We start from the raw sequence: 14,956 nt of genomic DNA, 5'->3' as shown, positions 1-14,956 counted from the left end.
TTTATTCTTTTTGCTCCTACGGTGCCAACTAAGATAAAAAAACCTCTAAAATATTTCTTATAATTTCTCTCTGCTTCAGCTATTATATATAGTATAGATAGATAGATTGGTATTAATAAAATAAGAATCAAAATTCGTGAATTAAAATGAAAAAATAAACATTAAATAAAAAAATCACAATACCTTTTCATCTAATAATATATCATCTCAATAGAACGATATCTATTGGTGAATCTCGATGGCACTTTCCATAATCTCATGATTTTAACTTTTATTTTTCATTTAACTTTGGCATTCGTAACATTTTCAAGAAAATAGCATGTTCTAGTCATCTAACAATTAGATAATTAAAGTAAGAATTGTAATTTAAATAAATGATAATATCAAAATAATAAACGTAGATAATATTAGTGTGGTATAGGATATTATCAAATTAAGGTAAATATACGTGTATATTCCTATACGTAGATATCTAGCTTTATTAATTTCATAATATCAAATAAGGTAAATATACACTTTTCAAGAAAAACCTTCTCTGGAAGGAGATAAAAACAAAGTTGCTCACATTAGAGAGAACCCTAGCACAGGAAAAAAAAATTGAGAAGTATTTGGGTTATTTTAATGCCAATGATTAACTGACTTTCACATGGGAACTACAGACACTCTTCTGTCCAATATTTGTGTATATTTAAATATAAAAAAATTCAGCTAAATAAACAAAAGAGAAAGGGAGATTGATGTCAGCTAAGTATTTGTATACATTTAAATATTTGTTATACATATCGTGCACTAGAAGGAAAGAGAGATAGGCTGAGAGAAACCCTAGATTTTACTAGAGAGAACAAAAAACATAAAATTATAAATAAATGTGGCATGGAGTGGAAAACTCAAGGTTTGAACAATGGTCATCAGGCAGTTAGAGTTGTGAAGGTGTCAGTGGCAAGTTGACGTCAGGATTCTTCGTTCACGTATCAACCCATTTAACCCCAATTGCCGGGGACGGTGATTCCTCCAGTGGGGGAATGGACATTAGGGGGAATTAGACTTGTATGGACCCCCCCCCCCCCCCTCCCTCCCCACTTATGGTATATTATGGTAGATATATTGAAGGGTAGGTTAGATGACGATGGACTATAGAAGAAGAATGAGATGAAAGACCCTAAATAAATGAAGAAGACTTGGATGAAGACCTTGATACTAGAAAAGTATTTTTCAAAAATTCAAAAAGCCTCGAAAAATTACTTTTGCTTTTATAAAGGAATGGGTTTGCAATTGCAATGCGAGAAAAGTACTTCGGTCGAAGATGTTCAAATTGAAGATTGGAAGAACAACGAAATGAGAACAATGACAATAATGGTTGAAGTTGAAACCATTTCCAGAGACAAGCAAACATAGTGGAAATTCAAGCATAATTCAAGTGCGAGCAAAGATCAGTTAGCATACAAGAGTGCAAACAACTTAGAAGAACCTCGAAACATTCGAGTGGAAAGTGAAACTCCATCTAGAGGAGGCGAGCTCGATCAACAGGGATGTTGATCCTCTATGTGGGGGAAGAGTGTAAAAGTAGGAGTTTGGCCATAGAAAACTCAACCCCAAGCATTGGAAAAACTATGAGGAGGATTCAACAAGGAGTGGTGAATGGGACATATCAACATTTGCTGATGGTAGAGGCCGAGTTGGTATAAGAAACACTATAAGGGACAGAGACTACCTTGGCGTTGGATCTCCACCACCCTCTAGGTCAATAGTTGGTATACTAGCTTAAGCGGTCATCCTAGTCCATTAGGGACTAGGAGAGTCAGATATTCACCCTTCATGAGGGGAGGCGAATGTCTCCATAGGGTGGAACTGTCACGTTTGTGTGCTTAATTTTTATCTACTATATGTCGAACCTTTGGTTATACTATAGTCATTTTAAGATCGTTGGATTAATTGGGTGTTACAGGTGTAGTTTATAGGATAATTGCATATTTTTAGGAATAATTATAAAAGTTTAAGGTTTTGATTTAGTTAAATGTTTTTACAAATATTTTTACAAATGTATACGTATAGCTATTTTAAGTAAAAACCAGTTTCTATAGTTGATAGTTGCTTACTGAGATTTCTGTCTTACATTTTCAAATGTTTTAATATTTTTAGGCGAAAAAGTACGTGGTACTGATGGAGGTATTCGACACCATGGCGAGGATTGGATACGGCCATAGTTGTCCAAGTCGTCTTTTAGGGTATTGAATACCATTTTGTGCATGTAGATATATGCATATTTTTACGCTTACTGGATATTTAGGCACTTGAGTTTCCAAGCTTAAAAGTTAATGAAGTTGTATTATGCAAACTTTTGGTTGAAATGTTCATTTATGGTGTTAATTTATGATTTTGGGCAGATTAAAAGTTAACATGTTAGAATTGGGTGTATTTCTATGTTTCAAACTCGTTTTAGTAAAAAGCAAAAGAAAAGCATTCGTAACTAGAAATTGGAAGTAAATTTTTGACCTATTCTAAATGTTAAAATAAGTTTTAAAACGTTTCTTAAGTTTCAAATAAAATTGGAATTTCTTAAAATTCAATCATGAGATGTTACTTCCGGCTCGTACACGTCTGTGGTAATATCTCACTGTCATATCCGATGCTATTTTAGGTTGGGCCTAACAGGAACTCTATAGACACTATGAGCTCCAGACTTAACCTATAATGAGTGTCCCTTTTAGGGCGAGGGTTACACGGAGGGAGTCCCATTAGGAAGGAATACAGACAGACGTATTGACTGGGCGCTTAGAGGGGATAGACCCATTCGGTAGGAGTTGGTTGGCCAAGACTTGGGGAAGTCTTGGTGCCACACGGGGTTTTAGCCTGGTCCAGACCTGGACCCATGACACTCAGCACGCGACAGATGAGTCCTAGCCGCATCATTGCACGCGCCCAACACGATGATATGTGTTCAATGCGTGTAGTACACGCACCGACGCATGTCACTTCTTCTTTCATCCTATTATTGTAATTAAGGCCCAAAAGTGCCATTTCCGACCTTTGATTTCAATGATTCTTGTTCTGTTGGACTCGTTTCGACGAGACGGGTATTTTTGTATGCCACGATCCAGGGCTAAAAATGACCCAATTTAAGGTTATTGTCCAATTTAGCTCCCAATTTTACCTAAAAACTTCGGATAATCGTATCTTGTACTTCGAAATCACTCAATTTAGACCGGATCTGTATAGTATTAAATAATCTAAAACCAATTAGATTTGCACTCTATTTCAATGTGGTGTTATTAAAGTAAAGTACACTAACATTACCATGAAAACACTTCAAATTAAAAGGTTAAAAAATTTATATACAAAAGATCCAACAATTACTTTGAAAATAAATATGAATGTCTATTACACTTACTTTACCTTATTTTATTAACCTGATTAATCCTCAAACCAAACAAAGTAAACAATTTTAAATCTTTCTAAAATAAGGATTATTTAATCTTATTATAAATTGTTGATGTTTGAATATTGAAATAATTGAATTTAAATAGAAAGAGTATCCTCAGCTAGGCTAGTCCTGTAAAGCCCACCAATTCTTCTTGTTAATCTGTTGTTACTCGTCGGGAGTGAAATCATTCTTAATACCAAACGTTTTCCGAATCTGATTGGGAGTTTTTCCCTTCATCACTACAGCAACTTTACAGCAACAGCACTCAACCAAATCTTCCACATCAAGATAACCGGCAACATTCAGAATATAATCAAGCTCATCTTTTATCTTCACATTCATGAATTTACTTTTCCATTCTCTGTATTCTTCTTCTAGAGAAAATGAGATGAAGAGAAAACAGAAATTACAACACAATCTTATGAAAAGATACAGGGGCATACTAGCCTATATAGCCTAGCCTACTTCTATGACAGCTGTCCTTAATAACTAACTGTCTAACTAATCTTGTAACTATAGTTAGATTTATTAACTAGTGATGATTAACTAACTGTTAACAAACTAACAGCTAATTAATATACTAAACTTAACATTCCCCCCTCAAGTTGGTAATGTTTATAGAGACAATACCAAACTTGGACAGAAATCGATCAAGCTGATTCCCTGTCAAAACTTTTGTGAAAATATCTGCCAGTTGACAAGTTGAGGATACATGAGGGGTGCAAATAAATCCTTGCTCCACATAATCTCTAACGAAATGTATGTCAATGTCAAAATGTTGGTCTTCTCATGATCCACTGGGTTTGCTGCAATTGCTATTGCAGAAGTATTATCACAGTACAAAGATACAGGCTTAGGAATTGAAATCTTGAAAGCAGCAAGTAGAAATGTGATCCACTTGATTTCACGAGCAGTGGTAGCCATACTTCTATATTCAGCTTCTGTTGAAGATCGACTGACAGTTGATTGCTTCTTGCTCTTCCATGAAACTAGAGATTTGCCTAAAAAAATGCAATACCCAATGACTGATTTTCTTGTTGCTTTGCAGACCCCCCAATCTGCATCACAGTATGCTATTAAATTCAAATCTTTTTGTTGTGGATAGAACAAACCTTGAGTCATTGTACACTTCAAGAACCTGAGTACATGTATTGCAGCATCTAAATGATGTTGTTGAGGTGTAGTCATGAACTGACTAAGCTGCTAAACACTAAAACAGATATCTGGACAAGTGAACCCTAAGTATAAGAGTCGTCCTATGAGTCTCCGATAAACATCTGCAGATTGTAAAAGAGGTGAATCCTGTTTTGGTTGAAAACCTGAAGGTAATGGAGAAGAGACTACAGTAGCTTCTTTCAAATTTGCATCTGCTAGAAGGTCTTTTATATACTTAGTTTGGGAAAGAATCATGCCATCAGAAGATCTTGCCACTTCTATACCCAAAAAATACTTCACATACCCGAGGTCTTTGACAGTAAATTGGCTATGTAAGAAATCTTTCAATGCTTTGATATGCGCTTCTGAATTACCAGTAATTAGCAGATCATCTACATAAAGAACCAAAGCTGTGAAATGATTCCCTTCCTCCTGTGTATAAAAACAATGATCATGTACTGACCTATGAAAACCAAACTGCAATAACTTTGCAGACATTTCCTTATTCCACATTCTGCCAGCTTGTTTAAGTCCATACAATGACTTAACCAGTTTGCAAACCTGATTGGGAGCTTCTTTAGTGTAACCTTCAGGAGGTAACATATATAAATCCTCTTCTATATACCCATGTAAATAGGCATTATTTATGTCTATTTGATGAATGGCCCAGCCTCTTGCAGCTGCTAGTGCAAGAAAAGTCCTGACAGTAACCACCTTAGCCACAGGTGAGTAAGATTCTGTGTAGTCAAGACCGTAGGTTTGATTGTATCCCTTTGCAACAAGTCTTGCTTTAAATCTGTCTATAGTGCCATCTGCTTTTCTTTTGATCTTAAAAACCCATTTGGAGGCTATAACTTTCTTCTGTGGAGGCAAACTTGTGAGAAGCCAAGTTTCATTTTCTTCAAGAGCTTGCAATTCCATAGCCATAGCTGCCTGCCATCTATCATCCATAGCAGTATGTTTATAAGACTTTGGCTCATGTTCCTCCACTATTAAATTTTCTAGGAATGCTTGATGAGATTTAGAAAAAATAGGAGAGTGCCAGATGTCAAAAGAGGAATTGGGTATTAGGATGACATTGCTCACAAAATCTGTAAGCCAAGAAGGTTTATTGATGTGCCTACCAAATCTTTTTTTCTGAGGTATAGTGTTTTGATGGGGTACAGAGGAAACTGTAGTTAAGTTTTGAGTTTGTATATGCTGGGGTGGATTAGGAGGATGTTCATTCAATTCTGAAACTGATTCTGTAGTCGGGCTTGGTTCTGTAGTTGTGTCATTTGGAATAGTGTGATCAAGAGGTAAAGTATTGGAAACAGGAGATATTATAGGTGCAGGAATCAAATCTGGTTCATAATATGCAGTGGAATGAAACAATGTGGGAATACCATTAGAGGAGGATGGTGAATCTGCTGTAAGTAATACAGGAACATTAGATTTAAATGGGAACACATCCTCATGAAAAATAACATCCCAAGTTACATGTATGTAATTTGTATCACAATTCAAAACCATGTAACCTTTATGACCAAGCTTATAACCAAGAAAAACACCTTTATATGCCCTTGCTGCTAGCTTATCTTTATGAGGAAGTACATTGGTAGAAAAACACAAACAGCCAAATACCTTTAAGTGAGAATAATCTGGTTGTCGTTTGTGTAATCTCTCGAAAGGTGTCTGCCAATCTAGCATTTCCACAGGCAATAAATTGATCACATGAGTAGCGGTCATCAAAGCTTCCCCCCAATATTTGTGCGGCAGTCCAGACTGAAATAAAAGAGCCCTTGTGACCTCTAGGAGATGCTTATGCTTTCGTTCAACAATCCCATTCTATTGAGGAGTATAAGCACATGACCTCTGGTGTTGAATGCCAAAAGAAGCGAATAAGGACTGACAAGCACTATTGACAAATTCAGTACCATTATCGCTGCGGATAGTCTGGATTTGTATTTGAAATTGACTTTGTACCAACAAAATGAACTGCTTCAAGTAATTACAAATCTCAGATTTGCTTGGCAATAAAATGGTCCACAAGGCTCTAGAATAGTCATCGACTATTGTTAAAACAAACCGAGATTGATTTGTAGATTCTAAGTGATAAAGACCCCATGTATCAATATGCACAAGTTCAAAAATATGATGAGATTGTGAGCTACTATGTGGAAAAACAAGCCTGTGCTGCTTAGCAAGAGGGCAAACTTCACAAGGAACATTTATTTCAGTACATTGAATAGATTTGACATTCTTTAACTTCTTCCAAGACACATGACCCAACCGATAATGCCAAAGAACATTCTCATCCACTACTTTAGACTTACAAACACTACTTAAAGCAAAATCTTGAAGAAAATTCCTATTCTGTAATACCTCAGTTTGAAGAGATCTTTTTGACAAGATATAAAGTCCTTCTTCCAAGAACCCTATTGCCAAAACTCTTTTAGTCTTCAGGTCCTGTAAAACACAATGAGCAGGATAAAATTTGATACCAATCTGTTCTTCCTGCAGTAGCTGTCCTACTGACAGTAGATTGTATTTAAAAGAAGGTACATATAGGACATTCTTCAATTGAAAAATGTCACTAAACTTCACCACACCCTTTTGTGTAATATGTTTTATACTCCCATCTGGTAGATAAACCGATTGTGTTTGAGTCAATGGATAGATCTCAACTAAACTAGACAAATGTGCACACATATGTGTTGTAGCTCCCGAATCAATTATCCATATATCGCTACTTGCACATTTTAGTGATTTAGAATGAAATGTGTTACCTGCAAATCCAGAAAAGCAAGCATAATCATTTGCAGGTTTTGGTGTAGAGAAAGACTTTTGGTATTTCTGGAACTCTTTCTGTATTAACTGAGAAAGAAAAGTTGACTGATCCTGTTCATCATCTCCTTCTGCATATGCTTCTTGAACCAAATGAGCATGTTGTGTGCCGCCCCTCTTATTTCCTCGTTTCTTCGGTTTAAACCAGTCAGGATAACCCTTGATCTTGAAACAAGTTTCCTTGAGATAACCTGGTTTCTGGCAGTGAGAACATACCATTTATTCTTTACTCTTGCCATCCAAATCATTCTTAAAACTTGCTGCTACATTGGCAATCTCTAATTTATCAAATTGAGCACCAATGTGGACATTTTGTCTCTGCTTTTCCATCTTTTGGACCATGGAATACGCCTTGTTGACAGAGGGTAGGGGATCCATCATAAGGATCTGATTTCGAGTATGCTCATAGAAATCGTTTAAACCCATCAGAAAACCCATTAAATGATCTGCTTCTATCATATCTGCCATCTTCTTAGCAGAAACAGTACAATTGCAAGTTGGTATTGGGTTAAGATCAGCAAGATCTTCCCACAACTTTTTCATTTTTGTGAAATATACGCAAACATTCATATCTCCTTGAGTCAATGAGTTCAATTCTTTCTTGATTTGATAAATCAGAGGCCCATTTGACTCGCCAAACCTTTGCTCTAACTCAAGCCAAAGTTCCCTTGCTGTTTTCACGTATAAGAAAGATTCTGAGAGATCTTTACTTATAGACCCAAGTAACCATGAAAGAACCATATTATCGCACTTCTTCCATTTCTTATGTAAGGCAACTGAACCAATTGGTGGCTCAAGATCATCACGAAGGACAAATTCCATCTTATCCTTAGCTTGAAGTCCTATTTTTACTGCTCGAAGCCAGGAAAAATAGTTTGTGGTAGTAAGTGGTGCACTTACAAGAGATAATCCAGGATTATCAGATTTTTGCAACTTGAGCAAATCTGCATCTGTATCGCTCGTCTTTTCGTCTGAAGATGCTTCTGAAGAGGCCTTTGATTTTTCTTCACTTGATTCTTCTAGATCTTGCTGACTTCTGGGACTGGAATTTTCTTCGCTTGATTCTTCCTCTATTCGACTGGAATTTGCTGAATTAGAATGGTGATGCGATTGTGGTTCTTCAAATTCTTCTGATTCTGATTCAAGGATTCGAAGATTGCTAGCTTTCTTGTTATTCTGTCTTTGTTTCTTCTTTCTCCTACCCACCATCGATTATCTATGCGGAATGCTCTGATACCATCTAGAGAAAGTGAGATGAAGAGAAAACAATTCTTTGATTGAAGAGAAAACAAAAATTACAACACAATCTTATGAAAAGATACAGGGGCATGCTAGCCTATATAGCCTACTTCTATGACAGCTATCCTTAATAACTAACTGTCTAACTAATCTTGTAACTATAGTTAGATTTATTAACTAGTGATGATTAACTAACTGTTAACAAACTAACAGCTAATTAATATACTAAACTGAACACTTCTTTATTTCCGATAGGGCCTGAATGTTTTCTACACCATTCAATCACCTTCGAAAGCGTCTTTACGTCCACATTAGGGATTGGAATCTCATCGTCGGCGCATCCATCTTCTACCATGAGCTTTATTGTTAGACATCTCCTTGCGATCTCTTCTTCCACCTCCAAAATTTCTGAGTCTGACGACTTCAGCTTCAACATCTTACCGCTTGATGACATTCTGAAACAAACTTCACTAATTAATATATAGAGGAGATGAAATTTGAATTCCTATTCACATCATAAAGTCAAGATTCTTAATTGTGTTAGAGTTAGCAAGCTAATGGTGTTGGTGGAACCTCGAAATCTTTTTATTGCTTAAATTACAAGAAATATTCTATAACCAAAAGTCAAAAGTGCATTGTGGATAACTATTGTAAATGATGTTCAAAGTTATTAAACCAAAAAGATAACAAAATAAGAATAAAATATCATGGATCTTAAAGTTATTTTAACCTTTTTGACAACCCGAATGTAGAACACTATAATTTGGAGCCTGATTATATTAATTTCCTTTAGACAAATTTAGCTACAATTAGCTATCGTTTTTCATAAAACAACAGAAACGTTAGCGAGCTCAAACCCTGTCTAGAAATTATACCGAATAAGACCACAGATCAGACAGATAACAATTTACTATTGATGTATATATGTTTTTTTTTTTCTTTTTTAAACCTAACTTAAATAAAAAAAAAAAAAAGAAAAACCAACATTATATACAGAGAGACAAAATAAGTGTTGTAACGATGCAAAATTTAATGGAAATTAATGGTTGTAATGTTACAAAATATAATGAGACTCAATGGTTTCAAATGTTACAAAATATTAAGAGAATTAAAAGTTACAACATTAAAACAAATAATGATTTATAAACCCTTTTTTTTTTGAAGCTGTTTCTTTTCCTTATCTTAAATGCTCATAAACATTTTTTAATCAAATAAAAAAATTAAACCAATTTAAAACATTATTTATCCAATAATCCCCCACGTGATAAAAAAATTGGAAGCGACAAGATACGATATGGTGATAACTTTCTAAAGTCGATATCTGCAAATGATAGGTAGACAATGATCTTTGAATCTTCCATTGTGACAGTATATTTACTTTATTGGATGGCTAATAGACAGTGATCTTTTAGATGGCTAATAAAGTATATTTACTTTATTGGCTGACTAGTAGACGCGATGTATATTATGTCGTTTGTGTAAACGATGATATACTTCACACAAATACCATCTGCAAGAGTTTTAGAGAACTAAGCGTCATTAGTCTCCTTTGAAGCTATCTCACTTCACTCTCTTTGCTCAGCATTCTGATGCACAAAGAATCATTAAAATCATAGTTTAACATTTCGCGTTTTATATCAATGTTTACATTATAGTAATGTTCACCTGGACCGTGAATGACCAAATACATTCACCGTTAGTTCTAAGTTTATTAAGTCAGGTTGTCTAGGAATCTTTACCGAAAATGGTCTATGCTGAATACTTAAGGCAGTCTCGCACATTCAATTGCAAATCTACATGAAGAGAAAAATGCTTATTGGTCAATCCATCTTGTTTGCAATTGGAGAGGTATTGCCAATCTTTGAAAGAGGAGAGATAAATTGCTAAAAAATAATATATTATTTTCAAAATTATAAATTAAGGTTAATAAATAATTTATATTGAAAAATTAATTTTTTTCCTTAAATTGAAAGTAGCATCAATTGCATTTAAAATGGAACTAAAATTATGTTGATTTGGCAATATGAGGTAGCAGCCTAAAGGTACTCTAACAGGGGAAAAGCAAGTGTGAAATGCTAAAGACAGGTGAAGATTAAAAATGGTAGCAACGGAAGATATAAGGAATGAATGTAATTCTGGGTATTCGAAGATGCCAAGGCCGTTGGATGCACCAAATACCATCTGTTGCAGTAAATAAAATTATGCTTCTTTGGAAACAATATCGTATTATTAATAGACTAACACTTCCAACTTCCAACTTCCAAAAGTAAGCTGCTAGTATATAATACAGACAACAAATTTAATTTTGCTTAAATGGAAACATTTGAAATTTCTCAACCACGATGCTATAATGAATGCTCAAAATCACCTACAACTAAATCAAAAAGGGGACGTCATTACAGCAGCAGCTCCGCAATCTGAATGGCGTTGAGTGCAGCACCCTTGCGTATTTGATCCCCGCAGACAAAGATATCCAACCTGCTTCCAATTCCAGAATTATAACATTGTTTATCAAAGAGGCTATTCAATTATTTACTAGTCTATATGTGATTTTACCCATTATTCCCCTCCTGAGACACATCACGCCGGATTCTACCAACTGCAACATCATCTTTGTTTGATACCTCCAATGGTGTAGGGAAGTGATTGGATGCCCTGTCATCAATAACTACCACGCCAGGGGCACTTTTAAGAATATCCCTTGCCTTCTCCTGGATCATCAAAAGTCACTCAGTCAATTCTGGATACAAAACCGGATGATTTTAGCTGAAACTAGACACATCACATGAACATAAAAATATGGTAGAATGCAGGCTAGGGTCATCATTACTATTGCCACGGTTGACAAAATGAACTTATCACATTATGCATGTATAATCAGGCTCTCTCTCTACATGCAGTTCAGGAAAAGTTCAAAGAAATCTCATACAACACATGTGAGATGGAAAGAATTTTGCAAGCCTTACAACATTCGCATAAGAAAATTGATTTCGAAGATGACAACATAATAATAATATAACCCCTCAAAATTGATGACTGCAGAATGTGGGGCAAAGTATTTTCACTTAAACAGTCCTATTTATTCCTATAATAAAATTGAACATTACAACCAAAAAAAGAAAGAAAAAGAAAGAAAGAAAAGCAAAGGGCGATTAAGGGCTCAAATAAATGTAATATATAGTAAACCATTCAAGTAAGAAGACCATAAACATAAAACAAAGGCAGAGACAAAATAACAATGATATTTGCAACATTTTAAGTGCGGATCATGCATCTTCACAATAACAAGAAGCATTTATCAGAAGTTGCACTACAAAAAAGTTGGTGCTAATTATCATTCACTGAATAAGTTAATTTAAAATTAGGAAGTATCATAATTTACCTCATCAAGTGGCTTCTCAAATTGAAGATTAACACTTTCAGCATGTGCACGCATCACAGGAACACGTATACAAGTAGCTGTCACTTTAACATCCATGTCATTCTGAAATACAATGCAAAATGTAAAAATTTACAGATGACTAAAAAGGAAAACGCTTCCCATTTTGAAACCAACTGGACATATGTAACGAGATATATAAGAAATGAATAGCTTACCCATATTTTTCTGGTTTCTTTAACTAATTTCATTTCCTCTTCATTGTATCCATTTGATTGAATTGGTGCATTGTGTGAAAATAAATTAAAAGCATACTGCATAACACACATCAAGAGATCAATTCAGAAACTCCATTGAACTAAAAGAAGTTTCCGTTAAATAAATTATGGATAATGACAAGGAAAATTGACAAAACCTGTTGCTTGAAGATGTTACATGTGGGTGGTTTTCCTTCCAAGACCTTATGAACAAGAAACCAAAAGGAACAAATTTACATAATCTCCAAATATTGTCTAAAAATAAAACGAAAAAAATGAGATTGAATGGAAATAAGAAACCTCACGAGTCTGCAGCTCCAGCTCTTCCATTGCAGCAGCACCAGCACCACTGGCTGCCTGATAAGTGCTGACAACCATGCGTTGCACCTGCACCGCCCAATAATCACTTCACATATAAAACAAAAATATTATAGCAAGATTTGCAACGCATCTAAAAATCAGTACAACACTTAAAAGGACTTGAGGATTTCTCTTTAAATTATACTCCCTCCATTCCATTATATAAATCATTCTAGGGTATTTCACACAAATTAAGAAATATATTGGTTAACTAAAAAAAATTCTCTCTCATGTCACCATTGGGCAATAAGCAACAACAAACAACAACAACAAAGCCTTAGTCCCGAAATGATTCGGGGTCGGCTATACCATTGGGCAATAAGCATTGGAATATTAAAAAACACATGTATCAATACAAAAAAATAATTAATAATTCTCTCTCACGTGACTTTTGGGCAATAAGCATTGGAATCCTAGAATGACTTATAATTAGGGAAAAAACCAATTTGCTAGAATGACCTATATAATGGAAGGGAGTAGTATTAGTACGTATGCAAGGCATGAAACAATCGACTAAATAGTCCTGTTGCTCCTATGAACTAAGCATCTAAAACACACTAAACCAATGCAGTTATTAGGAACTCGTTTTCTTCCAAGTGAAAAAGAATTAGGAACAGAACAGTTGAACCTAAAAGTAAAAGATTGTACTAATTAGTCACAATAAAGATAAATGATTAAACACAAAAAAACACGCCCAAAAATAGAATAGAATAGAATTGAACTGATTACCTTGGCGTGCTTATGCAAAGGTGTAACAGCCATCAAACAGATAATAGTAGAGCAATTAGGGTTTGCAATCAAAGCCCCCTTATTCATTCCAACCTTAATCCCTTCAATAGCCTCGGGATTCACTTCTGGAATCACCAATGGAATCCCTTCAACCATCCTGAAAGCGGAACTATTATCCACCACAATTGTACCCTTCTCAACAGCTAGGGGTCCAAACTTCTTACTAATAGAGCCTCCAGCACTGAACAGAGCAATGTCAACTCCATCGAAGCTATCAGCAGTAAGCTCCTCTATCGTGTAAGTCCTGTCCTCGAAAGTGAGCTGTTTGCCCGCCGACCGTTTGGAAGCAAGCATTTTGATTGAGCTGTAAGGGAAATCGCGATCAGAGAGAACGGAGAGGAACTCCTGACCTACTGCGCCTGTAACGCCCACCACGGCGAGAGAAGGCGCATTTTCTCTGAGGGACATCCGGATCCTTGAAGAAGATGTAGTGAATTTGGGTTTAGTTGGAAGGGATAATTTGGAGAAGAGATGGACTTGGTGGTGTGGGTGAGTGAGAGTCGCCATTAGAGAGAGAGAGATGCAGAAATAGGCGGCTGATAGGGACGAAGGGTTTAAGTTAAAATCAGTAGGCAGGAAATGAGGTTTAATTGGCTTCTGTCTTTTGCTTGTATATTTACATTTGATGAGAAGGTCAGATGAATTATAATATTATTTTTTTCTTAGAGATAATTTTTTTGTTTTTTTTTATGAACTTCTTAGAGATAATTATGATAACTCTTTTATGCCTTCATTTTCTTTAATTTAAACTTTACAAGAATGATAAGGTTTAGTTAAAAAAATTGGTGTAATTGAGAAGGTCTATTTATATAACACTTTTTATTTTATTGAAATCAAAATTAATTTTCTTGAAATATTCTTATTATATATATATATATTAAAAAACATATTTTTGTGTGGAAAATATTTTATGTGAATAACTGCGGAGTGAATTCAGTGCGATCTTTGTTACGATTTAATGGTAAATGTCGGAAAGAATGTAACTTTTAATCTCCTTACCGGAGCGTTTGGTATTCTATTGGGATAGAGATAGGGATAAAGGTTGGGATATGGATAAGGATAAATGGTTGGGATAGGGATAAAAATATGATAGTCGAGAATTATTATTCAATGTTTGGTATGTGAGATAGGGATAAGGATAAAATAATAAATTTTACTATTTTAACCTTATTTAAACTATATAACATTAATTTGAGGGATAAGATTGACTTTTCCATCCTATTAAAATCGCAGGAGCTTATCCCACCTCCTTATACCACCCCCCTCCTGGGTATAGGATTTGAGGGATAAGAAGCTTATCCCTCATCCGTCTCACTCTTCTATCTCCCAAACAAACACGGGATAACTTATCTCGTGTTTTTTATCCCTATCCCACCTCCTATATCCCTTCTAACAAACACCCTGTACATGTTTATGGTTTAATTTAAGGGTTAGATGCGTCATTGGTCACTGAACTTATATAGTTATTTCAAAATGGTCACTCACTTCAATTTGTCTCAGTAAAATCATTCAACTTTGAGTTTTGTCTCA

General features: G+C 35.1%; 1 protein-coding gene across 1 annotated transcript; it reads right to left on the bottom strand.

The window, feature by feature from the left end:
• Positions 1-10,825: 10,825 nt before the first annotated feature.
• Positions 10,826-14,034, bottom strand: LOC136209891 (uncharacterized). Its single transcript, XM_066001513.1, has 7 exons — positions 13,367-14,034; positions 12,578-12,664; positions 12,436-12,480; positions 12,239-12,334; positions 12,024-12,125; positions 11,198-11,352; positions 10,826-11,119 (listed from the first exon to the last, which is right to left on the bottom strand). Exons 1-7 carry the CDS (start codon positions 13,931-13,933, stop codon positions 11,038-11,040), a joined length of 1,134 nt encoding a protein of 377 aa, XP_065857585.1. The 5' UTR covers positions 13,934-14,034; the 3' UTR covers positions 10,826-11,037.
• Between the last annotated feature and the right edge of the window lie 922 nt (positions 14,035-14,956).

The sequence above is a fragment of the Euphorbia lathyris genome, chromosome 10, assembly GCF_963576675.1.
Source record: "Euphorbia lathyris chromosome 10, ddEupLath1.1, whole genome shotgun sequence".
In the NCBI taxonomy this organism is placed as follows: domain Eukaryota; kingdom Viridiplantae; phylum Streptophyta; class Magnoliopsida; order Malpighiales; family Euphorbiaceae; genus Euphorbia; species Euphorbia lathyris.
Note: the sequence above shows the minus strand (reverse complement) of the source record. Positions and strands in the feature narration are given on the sequence as shown.

What these genes read in the sequence shown, in the direction of transcription:
- LOC136209891 (XM_066001513.1), bottom strand. Translation starts at nt 13,933, where the DNA reads ATGGCGACTCTCACTCACCCACACCACCAAGTCCATCTCTTCTCCAAA. An exon ending in TGGAGCTGCAGACTCGTGAG is followed by an intron (nt 12,481 to 12,577) that starts GTTTCTTATTTC and finishes CTTGTTCATAAG; the next exon opens with GTCTTGGAAGGAAAACCACC. An exon ending in GTAACATCTTCAAGCAACAG is followed by an intron (nt 12,335 to 12,435) that starts GTTTTGTCAATT and finishes TGTGTTATGCAG; the next exon opens with TATGCTTTTAATTTATTTTC.